The sequence below is a fragment of the Talpa occidentalis genome, unplaced genomic scaffold (genome assembly GCF_014898055.3).
Source record: "Talpa occidentalis isolate TD23 unplaced genomic scaffold, MPIMG_talOcc4v2.1 talOcc4.9, whole genome shotgun sequence".
Lineage (NCBI taxonomy): Eukaryota > Metazoa > Chordata > Mammalia > Eulipotyphla > Talpidae > Talpa > Talpa occidentalis.
Genome location: NW_023605305.1, coordinates 26,204,300 through 26,222,018, shown reverse-complemented (window position 1 = coordinate 26,222,018; position 17,719 = coordinate 26,204,300). Strand labels below are relative to the sequence as shown.

Genomic DNA, 17,719 nt, shown 5'->3' with positions numbered 1-17,719 from the left:
CCGCCTGCCCGGCCCCGCCCGCCCGCCCGCCTGCCCGGCCCCGCCCGCCTGCCTGGCCCCGCCCTCCAGCCTACCCGGGCCCGCCCTCCTGCCTGCCCGGCCCCGCCCGCCCGCCTGCCCGGGCCCGCCCTGCCGCCTGCCCGGCCCCGCCCTCCCGCCCGCCTGCCCGGCCCCGCCCTCCCGCCTGCCCGGCCCCGCCCTCCCGCCCGCCTGCCCGGCCCCGCCCGCCTGCCCGGCCCCGCCCGTCTGGCCGGCTCCGCGGCGGGCGGGGCGCGGGGCGCTCCTGGGCCTGCGCGCGCGGCGTGGGGCGTGGGGGGAGCCCCGCGGAGGGCGGGGCGCCGCGGGGGTGGGGCTCCGGCCTCGGTGGCGGGGGCGAGCCGTCCCGTTAGGTCTGCGGGGCGATGGCGCTGGGGCTGCTGGCCGCGCTGCTGGCCGTGGCCGCCGCCTGCCGGGCGGAGGGCGAGTCCGAGGCGGCCGGGGACCTGGCGGCGCCCGACCTGCTCTTCGCCGAGGGCGCCGCGGCCTACGCGCGCGGGGACTGGCCCGCCGTGGTGCTGAGCATGGAGCGGGCGCTGCGCTCGCGGGCCGCCCTGCGCGCCCTCCGCCTGCGCTGCCGCGCCCGCTGCGCCGCCGCCCTCCCCTGGGCGCCGGACCCCGACGCGCCCCCGGGCCCCGCGCAGGCCTCGGGCGCCGCCGCCCTGCGCGACCTGCGCTTCTTCGCGGGCCTGCTGCGCCGCGCCGCCTGCCTGCGCCGCTGCCTCGGGCCGCCCGCCGCCCACGCGCTCGGCGAGGAGCTGGAGCTGGAGTTCCGCAAGCGGAGCCCCTACAACTACCTGCAGGTCGCCTACTTCAAGGTGCGGGGCTGCCGCCGCCCCGGCGGCCCGGACCCTCTGGGGTGGCTGCGCAGGGATCCGGGGAACGGGGGGGCCGGGGAGCGTCGGGGGCGAGGAAGGGTCGCCCCGGGAGGGTGACCCCCCTGGGACTCAGGGAGAGCAGAGACCCCGCCGCGTGATCCGCTCGCCGGGGTCGATCGGGAGGTGGTCACGCCAAAGGTCCAGCCGGAGGTTATGGCACCCACCCAGCAAAACTTGGTCTCGCGCCCCCCAGGACGCCTCCTGGAGGGAAGGAAAGCGGTGGCTTGGTTCTCTCATCCTGATTTCATTGTCAGTGTCCGAGCGAGAAGCCAGGACATTTCTGCATCTGCCTTCCGCTTCGGTTTTTAATGATGCTTTTCCTGCTGCCCCAGTGCAGCGACTCCCTTGGAGAACATGCGGTTGCCACGTCGCCAGTAGGGGTTGTCTGGCCCCTCCCTGTGGGGGACCCCTGGCTAGTCTGTCAGTCAGGTTTCCGTAGAAAGTGAGTATTTTTAGGAATGCCAAAATCGAGCGTTCCCATGGATGTGGAGCACGCTGGCGGGTGTGTGGCGGTGGTCATGGTGCGGAGGAGAGCAGCCAGCACCTACTTCCAGGCTCTGCTTTAAGTGCTTGGCGGCTACCAGTTTGCTCAGGTGGCAGCGAAGTAGGTGGTGCTCTTGACAGGGAGAAGTTACTGCACTGTGTGTTCTGTTCTCCATCTTCTCACTCTCTCTATTCCTCAGGCCTATTAAATCTGTGGTTTAACAGATCTTCGTTCCCACCTGCAGAGACGTAGAGACTGTTGGGGACTTCAGATTTCCAAAAACATTTTGCTTGCATAGCTCCTCTCCATTCCTCCTAGTTTCTCAGAAGAAGCCAAAATGATTGTGCTGTGTCATTGGTCACATCACTTAACAGTGCTTTCTAAAATTCTCTTTTTTTTGAAGATTTATTTATGCATACAAGAGCTGGGGCACAGGCCAGAGTTGGGGGTGATGTCTCTCACCAGAGACAGAGTGGGGAGCAGAACAGGCAGACTCACTGAAATACACTGCTGAGGGGAGCAGCGGGTAAGACAGGAGAGGTCTGCATTGCCGCATGGGTCGCTCCCTGGCTGGCTGGGGATTGAACTTGTGCTGTAGAGGCATCAGATTGCTTCATCATGCGGTGCTTAACCCCTTGCGCCACCAGGGAGGCCCCTGCTTTCTAAAATTCTTTGGCAAACGTTTATTGAATACTTACTGTATTTCAGTTCTTGTTCAGATAATTAAAATGTTGGTTTTGTATATATATATTTTTGTATATATGTATTTTTGGTTTGGTCTTGCTTTGCTGTCAAGAATCACTATAATAAGGGCTTCTCAAAGGGTATTTGGGTAGGGTCTGTGAGCGCACAAAGGAGTGAGAGCCTAGCTTTGTCCAGAGACAATGGAGAGTTGAGAGAAGATGTGACAATTGGAGAGAGCCCTAAATATTGCTTGAGGGGAGGAAGATGGCCATTCCAGATAGAGGGAGGCCAGACTGGGAAGAGGAGGCTTCAGGGGTCCATCAGCAGGATTGGGACTTAGAGTGCTAACTGAGGAAACCGTGTGTGGAGTAAGCCTTGGAAGTAGGACATGGCGGCAGGTGAACCTATAGGAGACAAGCGCAGTTGTCCACATGAGGAAGGAAGTGAGGTGCTCAGTGCTGTGGGACACAGAGCAGGACTGAGGAATAGAGAGTGAGGAGATGGAGGACAGAAAGCAAGAGCTGTGCTGAATGATATGAGAGAATAAAACCATAAAAGAGACACACTTGAGAAGATTTCCCATTTTACAATCAAACTGAGGTATGGAGATGGGAATTATTGACCTTAGGCAACTAGCTATTTTAGTGGCAGAGTGCAGGCTGACTCCTTGTTCAGTGTGTGTTTAGTAGCACCAATGATAAGAAAACGTTTTCCCCCTAGCATATTAGTAATGCCAGCCAACATTTGCTGAGCACTTAATATGTGCCTGGTACCATATATAGTGTCTGGTTAACTTCTCCAACAGTCCTGTGAAGTAGTGAGTGCTATCTGCAGGAGACAGATTAGGCAGTTGAATTTAGAGAGTGAACTTTAAGTCACTTATCCAGAGCCCCAGCAGGTGAGTAAACCTAGGTTTGTCATGAGTCTCTCTGACACAAAAGACTGTATAGTTAATCATTAGATTATCCGTGATTTGTTTTAACTTCTACTTAAGACTCTTAGATTCTACATAAGCATCTACATACTTTACATGTAACTTTGATGTGCTGTGGACTTTGTTCTGACCTGTAGCACATTCTCCTCCTCGGGTTTTTATGTATCCACTTGTTTCTGCCCTGGGCTTTAAGCCAGAGATTCTATGTCTGGATTTTGTATAGGACTTTAGAATTTTTCAGCCACCTCTTTTTTCTTTAAATATGTCAAACCGCTTGATTTTATTTTACGCAAAAATAGTATTTTCTAGGAAAACTCTTGGGCATAATCTAATTGTTAACTACTCTTTCTTGCCTACTCCTAAATCCTTGGAATCTTAGATCTTCTTCAGTTCAATCACTACATTTGAACCTTGAGAATATATAATATTATTTGGACATGCAGTCTCCCATAGCAGTTCCCTACAATATGACCTTTGTTTTAAAATAGGTGCTTCTTTCTGTTGAACCATTGCCTCCTATTTCTTGGGGAGCCCCCTAAACCTGATCTGGAAAATAGCTAAATGTCTACCTAGGGCCCTGGGCTCCTAACTTCTGGTATGTAGTTCTTGCAGTAGGTGTGTTTTCTGGGCCTGTCAGGGGCCGGTGCTCCCTGTTTGGCTTGGGGAAGCTGGGATTTCCTGTTTACTGTGGACCACATATTTGGACACAAACCTTCAGGATTTGGATGTGAGAATTACATTCCTGTGCTTCATTCTTAGATCAACAAGTTGGAGAAAGCTGTCGCTGCGGCGCACACCTTCTTTGTGGGCAATCCTGAGCACATGGAGATGCGTCAGAACCTGGACTATTACCAAAGCATGTCTGGGGTGAAGGAGGAAGACTTCAAGGATCTTGAGGCCAGACCCCACATGGTGAAAATCTCTCTCTCTGTCAATGTCCCTTCCCTCCCTCCTTCCTCCAGTCCTCTCTCCCTCCCACCTCACCACTCTTTTTAAACGGACATTTACTAAGGTTGCTTTATGATTACAGAAATAATATATGGTCATTGTACAACATTAGAAAAATGCAGATGAGTGTATAATACTGCCACCTTAAGAAAACCAGTAGTTGATATTTTGGCTTGTTTTTCAAACCCATATCCACTTTTTAAATCTAATTTAGTGTCAACGTTGTGCATGTCTGTCGCACCGCCCTTTTGAACTACCACTAGATCCTGAGCCTGCTCTTCTGTCTCCAGTTTGTCTTTGAAAACATAGTTTTTAATGGCTACATATTATGTATAACTTGTACTAATTCACATTGTTTGGTCATGTTGGTTTTTATTTTTCACTGCATTCAGTGGCATGGTATTCCCAATGTTCTTACTCTATTTGTGCAGCAGGAACAGTCCATGTTCCATGAAAGATCATCAGTGATGCGATAGCATTTTCATAAAGAGCTTCTGTTCTCATATTTTAACAGCTCGGAAATAGAAATGTTAGAAACAACATCAGGATGACTTTTAAAAGTAAACTATGTGCATCTAAAACATTCCACACAGGTTTTTGTTTTTTCATGTGATTCTATGACAAGCAGGGATAGCTTTTGTCTATGAGAACGGGAACTGTGCCCCAGATAGCAAAACCCAAGTCTGTAATTAGTTGCAGCAGCCCTAGTCACCCCTTACCGCTGGAAACATCTGTGTCATCGCATTCTAGCGTTTAAGAGTTAAACTTTTTATTAGACTTTAATTTTGAGAACTTTTAGCCCTACAGAAAAGTCCAAGAAAGTTACACCAAACTCCCTGTAATATAACTTTGCTCTAGATTAAAGAGTTATGTGTTTTTAAATTGCAAAAGAAACAAGACCACTTACAAAAGACCTTCATCCTATAGCAGCCACCATCAGCATCCGTGACCCCAGGAGCAGGCAAATAGCAGAGGGTGGCCCCCCCCCGCTGAGTACCCCTTCCCACCACTGAGTACCCCTTCCTCCCAGTAGCAGGAGTTTCGACTGGGAGTGCGACTCTACTCCGAGGAGCAGCCCCAGGAGGCCGTGCCCCACCTGGAGGCGGCGCTGCGGGAATACTGGGCAGCGGACCAGGAGTGCCGTGTGCTCTGCGAAGGGCCTTATGACTACGATGGCTACAACTACCTGGACTACAACGCCGACCTCTTCCAGGCCATCGCAGGTGGGTGCTCGGAGCCCACCCACCCTTTCAGCCTCTTACCTAAATGTCTGAACCTGGGAATCTGACCGAAGGTGGCTTCTCCTGAAACTTGTTCATCTCAACCAGAATTTGAATCCTGAAGATGGGCCCTGTGGTTATTCCCCCTCTTCGATTCCTTTTCAGATCATTACGTCCAGGTCCTCAGCTGTAAGCAGAGCTGTGTCACTGAGCTGGCTTCCCACCCAAGTCGAGAGAAACCTTTTGAAGACTTCCTCCCATCACATTATAATTATCTGCAGTTTGCCTACTATAACAGTAAGGCCCGCCTTTCTTTTCCCTGCTGCTTTTAGCTAACAGAAGCAAGGTAGGCAGCGGTCATGACCGCTGCACCTCGCTTTTAGCATCCCTCTGGTGGTGGGAATCCCTGAGCCAAATGATCCCTTGGGTGCTTGGTTATTAGCCACTGGCCCAGGAAGCCAGTACCAGCAGCCAGAGAAACTGGGAGAGAAGACTCTAGGCCCTCTCTCTCTTGTCCCTCCTGTGACCTCTGCAATCTAATTTTTCATCTGAATGAAGTGGTAGCAGTTTCAAACAGCTCACAGGACATTTCCCAGACTTTTTTTCCTAGATAGTACTGACCCTCTGGCAGGGCCGTGGGGCTATCATGATCCAGAAAAACAGCAGCCCACCTTTTTTTTTTTTTTTTTTTTTTAAAGATTTATTTATTTATTTATTTATACAAGCACTGGGTACAGTCAGAAGCACAGGAGGGGGCTTCCCCGGTGGCGCAGTGGTTGAGCGCTGGGTTGCGAAGCTGCCCGCGGCCTTTGCCACGCTGGTTCGATCCCCGGCTGCTCCCCAGCCACCGGAGGAGGGTCCCACATGGCGCGCAGACCTCTCCTGCAGTGTACTTCGGTCCTTCTGCCTGCTCTGCTCCCTGCTCTGGCTCTGGTGAATTCTCTCACCCTCCCGCACTTCTGACTGTACCCAGTGCATGTATAAACAAACAAACAAATAAATAAATAAAACATGCCTCTATTTAAAAAAAAAAAGAAGCACGGGAGGATGAGAAAATTCACCAGGGCCAGAGGGGGGAACAGAGCAGGCAGAAGGACTGAAGCACACTGCAACAGCAGCCCAGCTTTTACTATTACTGTATCAGTGTGCTGAGCATTCAACATAGTCAAGAGTTTGCAAGCTGACAACTGAGCGGAGGAGACTAACATATGTGAAGAACTGTCTGCTGTTATAATCTCTTCCCCCACCTACCTTCTGAAAATCCATAGGGAAAAGAAAGTAAGGGGAATATCCCCGAAATGGATCTGACATTGAGGCCAGTTTTGAATTATCTGTGAATACTGAAGATGTGGGCACACAGGGGTTCTAAATTGTCTGTTTTGATAGTAGGCAGCCCTGAGCACCTTCAGCCACTTCAAGTCAATGTTGTATCCGTGGGTGTCCCTTAACTCCTCCCCCCAAGTCAGGCAGTGGTGTGTGGCAGGCACCTCCGGCTGTGCTGGAACCAAACGCTCTGCAGTTTCTGGTACCCAAGATCAGACCCTTTCTTCTCAGCCTTTTCCCCCCTTTGCAGTTGGGAATTACACACAGGCTATTGAGTGTGCCAAGACCTATCTCCTCTTCTTCCCCAACGATGAGGTGATGAACCAGAACCTGGCCTACTACACAGCTATGCATGGAGAAGAACAAGCTGGAGCCATCGGTCCCCGGGAGGTGAGAGGTTCCCACTAGTCAGGGCAGCTGCCAGCTGAACACAGCCCAGAGGGCAGAGGGGTGGGGCCCAAGGGGAAGCTGGCGCAGCCTGGATGGGTGTGAGCGCGCGACTCGGCTTGTCACTCAGGGAATAAGGGCTCTTGGGAAGCCTGGGGAAGGTGCCAGAGCCTTAATTGGCAGGATCTGGCCCAGATGTCTGTTATCTGAGTCAGCAAAGAAAAGCAGGACTGCACAGCAGGCTCTTTCTGGCATCCCCTACTTTGAGACTTAATGCCATTTGGCCAAGATGTATCATTTTATACTTCATGCTCAATTTTGCTCACTCTCCTGTTTTCTGTCTCCCCATTTTCTTCCCTGTCCCCCTTCTCTGCTGTGGTCTGATCTCTTACTCTTTGAGCGTTAGTCCTGTCTCACTCCAAAGTAAGGGGAAAATCTATGTAATACAGTGACCCAAATGAAATGTACTGAAGTTGTAGCAAAGGTTATTTCTGGATGTGTCATTAGGGGTGATTTTTTTTTGTGTTTTACTCATTTATGTTTTCTCAATTCCCTACAGTGTATGGGTATTAGATTTGTCATTAAAAACATGAAATGTTCTCTGTTTTTAACTTAAGTTTGCTGCTATGAACCTTGATATTTGTGTATATGACTTGCACAGACCCTAGACCCTTTCTCTTTTTTCCATGGAGAACTTTTATTTACATATGTAAATATGTTTTATTGAGGCACATAAGACATGGAACATAATACTGATTTCAGGTTGTTTAGGGCTCCTGGACACAGTGCCACTGTGAGTGTGTAGAGATTGCCCACACCACAAGCTATTCTCAGACCCCAGCAAGGTGCCCAAGAATTCAACTCCATTTTCTGACATGTTTCTCCCCAGACATGGCCCCAGATCCATCTTAGGTTAAGGACCCAGTCTCCCAAGACAGCCCTCTGCTCCAGATGCCAGCCACAGTGCAGGTGGTTATCTGTGCTTCTCACCAACCTGCTACAGAGCAGAGGTTTCTAGGACCCCTATCCTTACTCTTCAGGCACCAGGTTGGATAAATTGGCTTGAAGATTCACAGAACTTAGGAAACTGTTCACTCACTAGATCACTGACTATTACAAAGGACATTTTTCACGAACAGCCGGTAAGAAGAGAGACATAGGACAAAATATGGGAAAAGAACACAGAGCTTCCATCCCCCTCCTGGCTAGCCTTTCTCCCTAAATTTCCACGTTCACCATCCCAGCAGCTCTCTGAAGCCCCACCTTTTGGGTTTTTTTGGAGGCTTCATTACATAGGTGTGATTGATCAAATCATTGGCCATTGGCAGTTACACTCAGATCTCCAGGCCCTCTCACCTCCCGGGATAGACAGGCAATTCCAAACCCCCCATCAGTGTGTTAGCTTCATTGGCAAGCGGCCCCCATCCTTAGGTGCTGCTTAATAGTCACCTGATTCACATTACAAATCACACCTTTATCCCTCTCGATGCTTAGGAAATCCCAAGGCTTTTGGGAGCTGTGAGCCAGGAACTATGAATGAAGACCAAATATATATGAGGAATATCTATGAATATATGAATATATATGAATGACCAATATATATTTCTGATAAATCACAATATCTCACATAATAATTTGATATTTGGATATATCACAAAAAATATATACAATATATATTAACAGTAGGTCTAGTTAATATTATCCATCATCACACAGTAGTTAATACTTTTTTTCTTGTGATGAACTTTTAAGATTTACTCTCTTAACTTTCTAATGTGCAGTATTATTGCATATTTTAATTTAAATAATATTTTTAATAATATTGCGGTATTATTATTGAACTATTGTTGCCATGCTGAATATTATATCCTCACAACTTACTTTATAACTGAGGTTTGTACCGTTTGACCCACTTCACCCATTTCACCCATTCCCACCTGTCCCCCACCTGCCTCTGGTAAACACGTCTGTCCTTTGAGCTTGGTTTTTTCGTTTTGTTTTGTATTTTCAGAATACACATATAAGTGAAGCCATACAGTGTTTTTTCCTGTCTGACTTACTTCATTTAGTGAATACCCAAGTTCTATCCCTGTTGTTGCTAATGACTTTTGCATGACTGAATAATATTTTCATGACTGAATAATATTTCACTGTATAGATACAACACATTTGCCTTATCCATTCACCCGCTGAAGGACACTTAGGTTATTTCCACATCGTGGCTAATGGGAACAATGCTGCAGTAAATGGGGTGTACAGAAATCTGTTCAAGTTCTTGTTCTCCTTGTTTGTTTTTTGGGTAACTTCCCAGAAGTGGAATTGCTTGAGCCAGTGGTAGACCTGGCCCACTGCTCTCCTAGCCCAGTGGAGTTTGTTTTCCTCTGGTCACGGGGAGGAGGTGGTTGGCGTGGCAGTGTCAGACCTCCATTCTGGTTGTGGCACTTATAGTGAAAATTACCACCCTTCTGATGTTTGTGGTACTTTACAGTTTACAGAATCCTTTCTTGGTTTTTCTTTCATTCAATCCTCATAACAAGCCAGTGTGGTGGGGTCACCAGCCTATCCTGAAGAAAGAAAATGAGGTTCGTCTAGCTCTGGAGCCTGGAGTCTCTGGGAGCAGGAGGCGTAATCCCCTTGCCATCCCCGCCCTTGTGGAGATGGGCTGCCTGTAGTTGTCCTCCTTGGCCACTGGAGGTGGCCAGAGCCAGAGGTGACCATCTGGATTTGAGATGGCTTTTCTCCAGGTCTGTGCCTTGCGGGGTTAACACACCTCCTACCCTTTGTGGTCATGTTAGTGAGTCTGGGTTAGAGAAAGAAAAATAAACCCATGTGGTCTACCTTCCTTTTTAAACAAAGTTCCCCTTCTGGAAAGAAAGTAACTTTTGTTGACCCTGTCCTGAGCTAAGTGTGCGGTTCACACCCACAGTCTCATTTCGTGGACCCAGCTGCCGGGTGAGGTAGACACTATACATCCCATTTTAGAGGTTAGGACATGCGGGCTGCAGGAGACGAGTTAGCTGCACAAGGGCCTTGGGCTGGCAGTTGTGACCAGAATCTGTTTCCTTGCTGTATCCCAGGGCTGCGGCATTTCCTGACATCAGCTGTTTCTCAGTCAGTGTTTAGCTAATAAATGGTAGAAGTAGGATTTGCACCTACTTGGTAGAAGGAAGATGGTAGAAGTAGGATATAGTAGAAGTAGGATATGCAACCTCAAAGAGCTGCTGGAGGGTTAATAAGATGCCATACCTAGCTTGGTGTCTAGCACAGGGTGAAGGGAGTCAGTCATTTAAACTCCTCGGAGAAAACTTGCATCTTCTTCTTGGGCAAGTGAAGATGCCATAGGACTCATTAATGCCTTTAACATTTCCTTACTGCCGTCGCCTTTACTTCAACTGATGATATCTTCTTTTTCTTTTGCTTCCTTCTGCTGCTTGGAGACTAGCAGGGCATCTAGGGGAAGATGTGACCCGGGAAGGTACTTAGTTCCCCTTCTCACCCCTCTGGGGAGGCTGCCGTCTGTTCAGAGTCTGGGGGGAGGCAGGTGGTGTAATAAGAAGCACATGGGCGTTAGACTTGAAAAGACCTGGGTTTGGAGGCAGGTCCCCGCCCTGCCACTTTCTATAGTGTCACTTTAAGTTGCAGTCCCCCCTGCACCTAATTTCTTAATCTATGAAATAGAGAAATAGAATCAACCTCAAAGGAGGCTTTAAAGATTCAGTGACTGAGTTGCCTAACACCTAGGCTTCCTCCCTGAGTATTGAACTCCAGCAGAAGTCCAGAAGGAGTTCTCTTTCTCTGAAGAACATTTCCATCCCCCCCTGAGGATCTCCAGATTTTCTGTCTCAGAGATTAATTGGAGGAGGGGTACAGGGAGGTGGAGGGGGGATGTTTTTCCCTTCCAGGGAAGCCTGGTTATACCACCCTCAGTGGTGCTGCTGTGCCAGGCAAAAGGAATGCTTGAACACGTGAGCCTTTGTTTCAAACTGGGGAACAGACACCTGGTGATGATGGGGGGCGAGCGCAGGCTGACAGGGCTCTGGAGGGTCCAAGGGCAGGGCTGAGTCTGGGCTTTCTTCCGCCTTGCTTCCTCAGAGTGCCCAGGAGTACCGGCAGCGAAGCCTACTGGAGAAAGAACTGCTTTTCTTTGCTTATGATGTTTTTGGAATTCCCTTTGTTGATCCGGTGAGTGAGGGTGCAGAGCTGGGGTGGGGAGAGTCGGGGCAAGGGATGGAGTGAGTGGTACACTCTGGGGAGAAAGTCCTTAAGGTGTTGCACTAAACCTGGGATCTGTGGGAGCCGTGGACAAAGAGCCTGGGGCGGCTGGGGCAGCCAGAGATGACTTCAGGTCAGAGGCCTCTCCTTACCTCCTGAGGGGAGGAGGTGATGTGGTGTCTCCTGTAGGTCCTATTACCTGCATTGAGACCTGGGAGATCAAGTAGGTCACCCAATGGTGTTTATTTTCTTCCTGGCCTACTTTTAGGATTCATGGACCCCAGAAGAGGTGATTCCCAAGAGGTTGCGAGAGAAACAGAAGTGAGGACCTTGAAGAAACTGCATGCTTGGATCGGTCTGATGAAGCACTTGAGGCTTTCTGAGCCCAGGCAGATGTGAACTCCTGGCAAGGGGTGGGCAGGTCCAGACTGGGCAGTCTGGGTGGGAACCAGGACCGGCCCCAGATCCAGTCCTCAGCGTGGCTGTGCTCACAGGTCAGAACGGGAAACGGCCGTCCGCATCTCCCAGGAGATCGGAAACCTCATGAAGGAGATTGAGACCCTTGTGGAAGAGAAGACCAAAGAGTCTCTGGATGTGAGCAGGCTGACCCGGGAAGGTGAGAGGATACCCTTTGGGCCTGCTTGCGCCCCAGCTGCACCAAGCTCATGGCAGGCCAACCTCTGTGGTGGGGCCCCACCCGTCAGAGCTTATGCTTGCCTCACTGTCCTTTGTAGCTGGCCAACAGCCCTCCCTCCTGGGAAGAGCTGAGAATTGGCCTTTCATTAATAAATAAGATTCCTGGGTCGCAGTAATGCTAGCATCGTTCAAGCATCATAGGACAAAACTCATCCTGTCTCTAATTGCAAACTGCTTTCTCCCAGCGACCATCTCCCACCCTGTACCAGTAGCCTCAGCAGCCTACACCTTCTTTGGTGCTCTTTGTCCCTTGCCTGTCCCCTCCAGTCTGCTGGGGAGGCCTGCCCATGGTGACTTTGCTGCTTCTCCTTCCCCTCTTCCTGTTGCCTCAGGGCTGCTTCAGGCCAGCACCTCCTCTCTGCACTGGTCTTTCCTTCCGCTTCCAGTGTGTCCTGGCCCATTCCCACTGGGTGGCTAGATCTGGGGACTCTGACCCCATCCACCCACCTGCCTCTTTCACGCTACGTTCTGCTCTTCCCCTGCCCGTTTACACCCTCTCTCCATCCACACTGGGCTGCTCCTGGTGCTTGAGTCTCTCTCTGTCCACAAGTCTTCGTTCATGCCTGTGCCGCTTCTTTTTTTTTTTTTTAAAGAGGCACGTATTTTATTTATTTACTTATTTATTTGTTTGTTTGTTTATACATGCACTGGGTACAGTCAGAAGCGTGGGAGGGTGAGAGAATTCACCAGAGCCAGAGCAGGGAGCAGAGCAGGCAGAAGGACCGAAGTACACTGCTGAGGGGAGCAGCGGGCGGCAGGAGAGATCTGAGCGCCATGTGGGACCCTCCTCTGGTGGCCGGGGAGCAGCTGGGGATCGAACCAGCGCCACAGAGGCCGCAGGGAGCTTCACAACCCAGCGCTCAACCGCTGCGCCACCGGGGAGGCCCAAGTGTGCCGCTTCTTAATATACTTCCCAGCACCTCTGCCCATGATAGCACCTGAGGTACAGCTGCGAAGCCTTTCTTGGTCTTCCAGCCAAGACCTGCTTTGAACTTCCAAGAGGCTTGTTTGTGCTCTCCCTGGCAGGCGCTGCCCCTCACCTGTCTAGCACAGAGCCTGGCACTCACACAGGCCTCAGTGAGTAGATGGAGTAGAATCAAGTTGCCTCTGTGTCCACAATACAGAGAGACCTGAGAAATAGAAGAGAAAAAATGTTGGTCTTTGTTCTATAGTTACTTAAATTAGCAGTGGTTAATTTAACAAGATCAGCAAGTGACAAGAATATGGCTGGCATTCCTTTGTTAGAGAGTTTTTGTGCTGTCATTTTTCTTGATTCTCATAACTGTCTGGGAGGCAAGTTGGGCAGATTGCAAGAGCATCGTAAACAGATGACGATGGTGGTGGTGGTGGTGGTCGTGGTGGTGATGATAATATGATGGTAGCTAAAATTTTGAACATTTTCTGTGTGCCAGGTATTGTGCTCAATTTCTGACTTGCTTTCTTGTTCTTCACATCAAACTTAAGAAGTAGCTGCTGGGAGGAAAGGCTTGGGGAGGTGAAGTAATCTGCCAAGGTCTCACAACCAGTGAGTGGAGGATCCAGGAGTCAAACCCAAGTTCTTTGTGGTTCTGGATACCAGGTCTTAGGAATGTGTTAATGATGTTTTCTCGACTGGTGGCCAAGAGCAGCAGCTGTCGGGGAGTAGAGCTGGGACTAGGACTTGCCCTCCTGTCTCCAGGCTCTGTCCTTTGGACACCCTGCCTTTGGTAATGTCTGAAAAGGGAATTTCTCTGCAAGAAACAACAGGAAGTTCTATTTCCTACCAGGAGGGGGTGCCAGGGGAGAGTGTGAACAGAACTGCGGCTGGATTTAGCTGGCCTTGGTGTTGCTTTGCAGGTGGCCCCCTGCTCTATGAAGGCATCAGTCTCACTATGAACTCCAAGGTCTTGAATGGCTCCCAGAGGGTGGTGATGGACGGCGTCATCTCTGACGACGAGTGCCGGGAGCTGCAGAGACTGACCAACGTAAGGGGAACCAATGGCCGCCCTTCTCCCCGAGGCCCGGCCTCCCCTACCCAGTGCCTCCCAGGTGCTGGCCTGCCTGCCCTTGCTGAGGGCGGTGGGTGCCCCCTTCCAGCCTGGCGAGCCCCACCTGTTGCTCTTGCCTCGTAGGCAGCAGCCACTTCGGGAGACGGCTACCGCGGTCAGACCTCCCCACACACCCCCAACGAGAAGTTCTACGGCGTCACTGTCTTCAAAGCCCTCAAGGTAGAATCAGTAGTTAACCTTCCAGACTGTAGAGAAGGGAGGCTCAGGCTCTGGGGAGGAGTCGGGGCTGGTGATAGGAAAGGTAGGGTGTGCCTGTTGACATTCGAGCCGCCACAGGGTGAGATGAATGATTAACCTGGGATCCCGGCTCTTAGACCAAGTATAATAAAATGAGGCAGGCAAGCCACGCTGGTGTGCGAAGCTGGGGTGTGCTTCCTGAAGAGTGGGGGCTCCAGGGGGTGGGAGTGAAGACAACCCCTTTGGTGGGTGCACAAAGGGTGGGGCCCAGCCCCTGTGGCCCACAGAGGGGCATTTGGACCAACTGACCACAGTGTCCTTGGCAGCTGGGCCAGGAAGGTAAAGTCCCCCTGCAGAGCGCCCACCTGTACTACAACGTGACAGAGAAGGTGCGGCGCGTCATGGAGTCCTACTTCCGCCTGGACACCCCCCTCTACTTCTCCTACTCCCACCTGGTGTGCCGCACTGCCATTGAAGGTGGGCCTCCCCCACCCCGCACCTGTGCTTGGGCAGTGCCATGCCCGGCACCCCCAACCCTGCTGGACACTGAGATCACTGAAGGACGGGAAGCTGTCCCTTCATCCCAGCTGGGAACCAGCGCAAACAAATACGCAGCCAGTCAGGGTGGCAAGTGCAGCGGAGGAAGTCACTGTCAGCCCTGTAACCTGGGGCCCGAGGGCGTCCCTATGCTGCGGCCACAGACTGGGAGGCCAGGGAGAAGCGGTTAGCAGTGAGGACTTGGTGAGGCCTTGCTTTCCCAAGACTACTTTTGCTGCTTCATGTGGAGAGTTCTGGAAAGCGTGGATCAAACCAGAGAAAGGAAATCTGGTCAGCAGTGACCTTGGTGGGTGAAGACAAAGGCCTAAACTCATGGCGATGGGAATAGAGAGGAGCCGTAAGGGAGATGCAGGAGGTGAGGGGGCAGGATCTGGAGACTGGACAAGTGGGGACAGGCAGGACGTGACTTGATGGGCCTCCAGCCCACATGGGGCGTGCAAGGGGGATGGTGCCTTCAGTCTGCCTGGGATCTTACAGTAACCTCCCTTCCCCGCATTCCCGTTCTCGGCCTTCATCCCTCAGAGTTGCTCCACCCACCCGCAGCCCCGGGCACCTGCTCCCTTTGTGCTGCCCACATCTGATCTCCCTGTTCCTGCACCCCCCACCTCCTCATCCTCATGTCCACTTTCCTCCTTCCTCCTTCCTTCCTGTTTATAGATTCTGGGTTATGCCTTTCAGCCCCTGTCCACCCCACAGCCCTGTCTACTGCACCTGCTCACTCTATCAAGAACTCTCCCAAGAGCCTGCAGCTTTGTGCGAACTCTTGGGCTGGTGGCTTAGTCTGAGGCCCCTTTTGGGTAGACATTCCCATAGACCCAGATGCGTTCTGGGAAGCAGCACCCACCCCACCAGCAGGAGAGCCGTGCTGTCTCCTGAGGCGCCCCAGTCTGACGTGTGTTACCTTGGCCCCAGAGGCCCAGGCTGAGAGGAAGGACGGTAGCCACCCCGTCCACGTGGACAACTGCATCCTGAACGCCGAGACCCTCGTGTGCATCAAGGAGCCCCCCGCCTACACCTTCCGGGACTACAGGTGCCAGCTCTGTGAGCCCCCAGCTCCCTGGCCTAGCCCCTTCCCCAATGTGTGTGCACGTGCAAATACACACACACACACATTGGGATCAGCTGTTCCCAGAGCCCAGTCCTGTAGCCCCTCTGGCTAGGAAGCCAGACAGTAGGGAATCCTAGTGCTGCAGTGCGGCCAGGGAGACAGTGGGAGGGTGGGCTTGGCACAGAAGTGCCCCAGAAGGGGATGGCAGATCTCTGAGGGAAGGGGGGAAGGCAGGAAGGTTGGGAGTGATGTTTGTGAGGCTTTTTCCTCACAAAGGCCCCCTCCTGCCGGTTGAGAGTCCTCGCAGACACTAGCACTGTGGTGTGTTGGGGGCGGGGGGACAAGGACACCTGTGCTGAGACCTCTCTCCCTTTCTCAGTGCTATTCTTTACCTGAATGGAGACTTCGATGGAGGAAACTTTTACTTCACTGAACTAGACGCCAAGACTGTGACCGTGAGTGCCCCTGTCTCCTAGAGACAGAACCCCTCCAAGTACAGTGGGCAGAATGGCCAGTTGTTGACTAGTAGCCAGCTCCTCCATGGCCCCCAGACCGAGGGACTCTGATGCATGCTTCTTGGTCCTCTGACTGGTCACCCTTCCTCCGTAGCTCTGGTCTACAGGAAGCCAGGCTGAAGAGCACCCCCAGTCCTGGTCCCTGCTGACCGCAGGTCTGTCCTGCCGCAGGTCCCAGCGTCTGTCCTTCCTGTCCCCTTTCCTCCCTGTAGGCAGAGGTGCAGCCCCAGTGCGGCAGGACCGTGGGATTCTCTTCGGGCACTGAAAACCCGCACGGAGTGAAGGCCGTCACCAGAGGGCAACGCTGTGCCATCGCCCTGTGGTTCACGCTGGACGCCCGGCACAGTGAGAGGGTAAGAGCCGCCAGTGCTTTCCACCAGGGCCCTATTCTGCCTCCTCCCCCAGCCCTGGCCCAGTGGCTTAGTCACGAAAGGCACGCTGGACTTGGGAATCCAGAGAGATGCCTCGCTCCAGCCCCTGTCACTGTGGTCATATTGCCTTGTCCACCCTGACGAGTGCCAAGTAGAGAATGACCCGGTTCTTGGTTCCTCATTGGGCACCACCTCTGCTGTTTTCACCCAGAGACTAGGACCTCCTGGAGGAGATAAGCTCAGAGGCCCCTGCGGAAGAGCCTTCTTGTTCTATAGCAAGTAGCATCTGAGAGCTGTGTAGAGCCTCCTCAAGGGGCATCTCTGAATAGACAGGGGTTTGTCCTTGCAGGACAGGGTGCAGGCGGACGACCTGGTGAAGATGCTCTTCAGCCCGGAAGAGATGGACCTGCCCCAGGAAGCGCGGCAGGCCCCCCTCCAACCCGCAGAGGCACCTCTCTCCAGCAGTGAGTTAGGTCACAAGGATGAGCTCTGACCATGTCCAGCCCACACCTGGGTGGGCCGCTAGACCCGCCGTGAGGAACTCTGTCATGCCTGCTGGACTCCTGTTTCTGGGGGCCACAGAGCATTGGGGAACTTGCTGTGCCCAGCAGAGGGGACCCATTCACAGCCGTCGGTCTGCACGGTGCTACTGCTCATGGAGTGGACATGGCAGGACGCCTGCTTCCCTCGGGACCTAGCTGGGGGCTCAGGCCTAGGCAGCCACGGGACAACAATACAGTATTTAAGTGTCTGTGTAGATAACCAAAGAATAAATGATTCATGTTTTTTTATTCGGTGGTTTGTTCAGAGTGGAAATATGCCCACCTGCACCAAAGGTCTCACTTGAGACCCGCTTTTGGTGGGCAGGATGCAGTGGAGCAGGTGCGAGGAAGCCTGGCTCAGTACCCAGCTCAGCCCTTCCTGTGCAGCCTCAGGTGGGCCACTTAACCTCGGGGACCTCAGGGCTGTCCTCTGTATAATGGGCATCATAATCCTGGCTCTGCCCACTTCTGGCCCAGATGCAATACTGGACGTGGCAGCACTTTGTAAGCCTGAACTTTCTGGATAAATGGTGGGAATTATTATTAATCCCCCTCTGGCAGGGAGCAGTGGTCAGCAGGGCTCTGGCATACTGCCCCGTGTCAGCCATTCACATCCTGCTCTGCCATCTGGCCTCAGAGTCCCCGTGCCTCAGGCCTC

General features: G+C 52.2%; 1 protein-coding gene across 1 annotated transcript; it reads left to right on the top strand.

Annotated features, from left to right (window-relative positions):
• The first annotated feature begins 346 nt into the window (after positions 1-346).
• Positions 347-17,327, top strand: P3H1 (prolyl 3-hydroxylase 1). Its single transcript, XM_037498985.1, has 15 exons — positions 347-854; positions 3,776-3,928; positions 4,998-5,187; positions 5,350-5,481; positions 6,758-6,897; positions 10,987-11,076; positions 11,375-11,427; positions 11,601-11,722; positions 13,639-13,766; positions 13,914-14,009; positions 14,354-14,504; positions 15,498-15,615; positions 16,013-16,088; positions 16,361-16,501; positions 16,869-17,327. The coding sequence occupies exons 1-15, from the start codon at positions 402-404 to the stop codon at positions 17,010-17,012; spliced, it is 2,187 nt and encodes a 728-aa protein (XP_037354882.1). The 5' UTR covers positions 347-401; the 3' UTR covers positions 17,013-17,327.
• Positions 17,328-17,719: the final 392 nt, after the last annotated feature.

Coding starts and splice junctions, on each gene's coding strand:
- P3H1 (XM_037498985.1), top strand. CDS start 402: ATGGCGCTGGGGCTGCTGGCCGCGCTGCTGGCCGTGGCCGCCGCCTGC. Junction 5,482..6,757: donor GCAGTTTGCCTACTATAACA/GTAAGGCCCGCC, acceptor CCCCCTTTGCAG/TTGGGAATTACACACAGGCT. Junction 11,723..13,638: donor GAGCAGGCTGACCCGGGAAG/GTGAGAGGATAC, acceptor GTTGCTTTGCAG/GTGGCCCCCTGCTCTATGAA.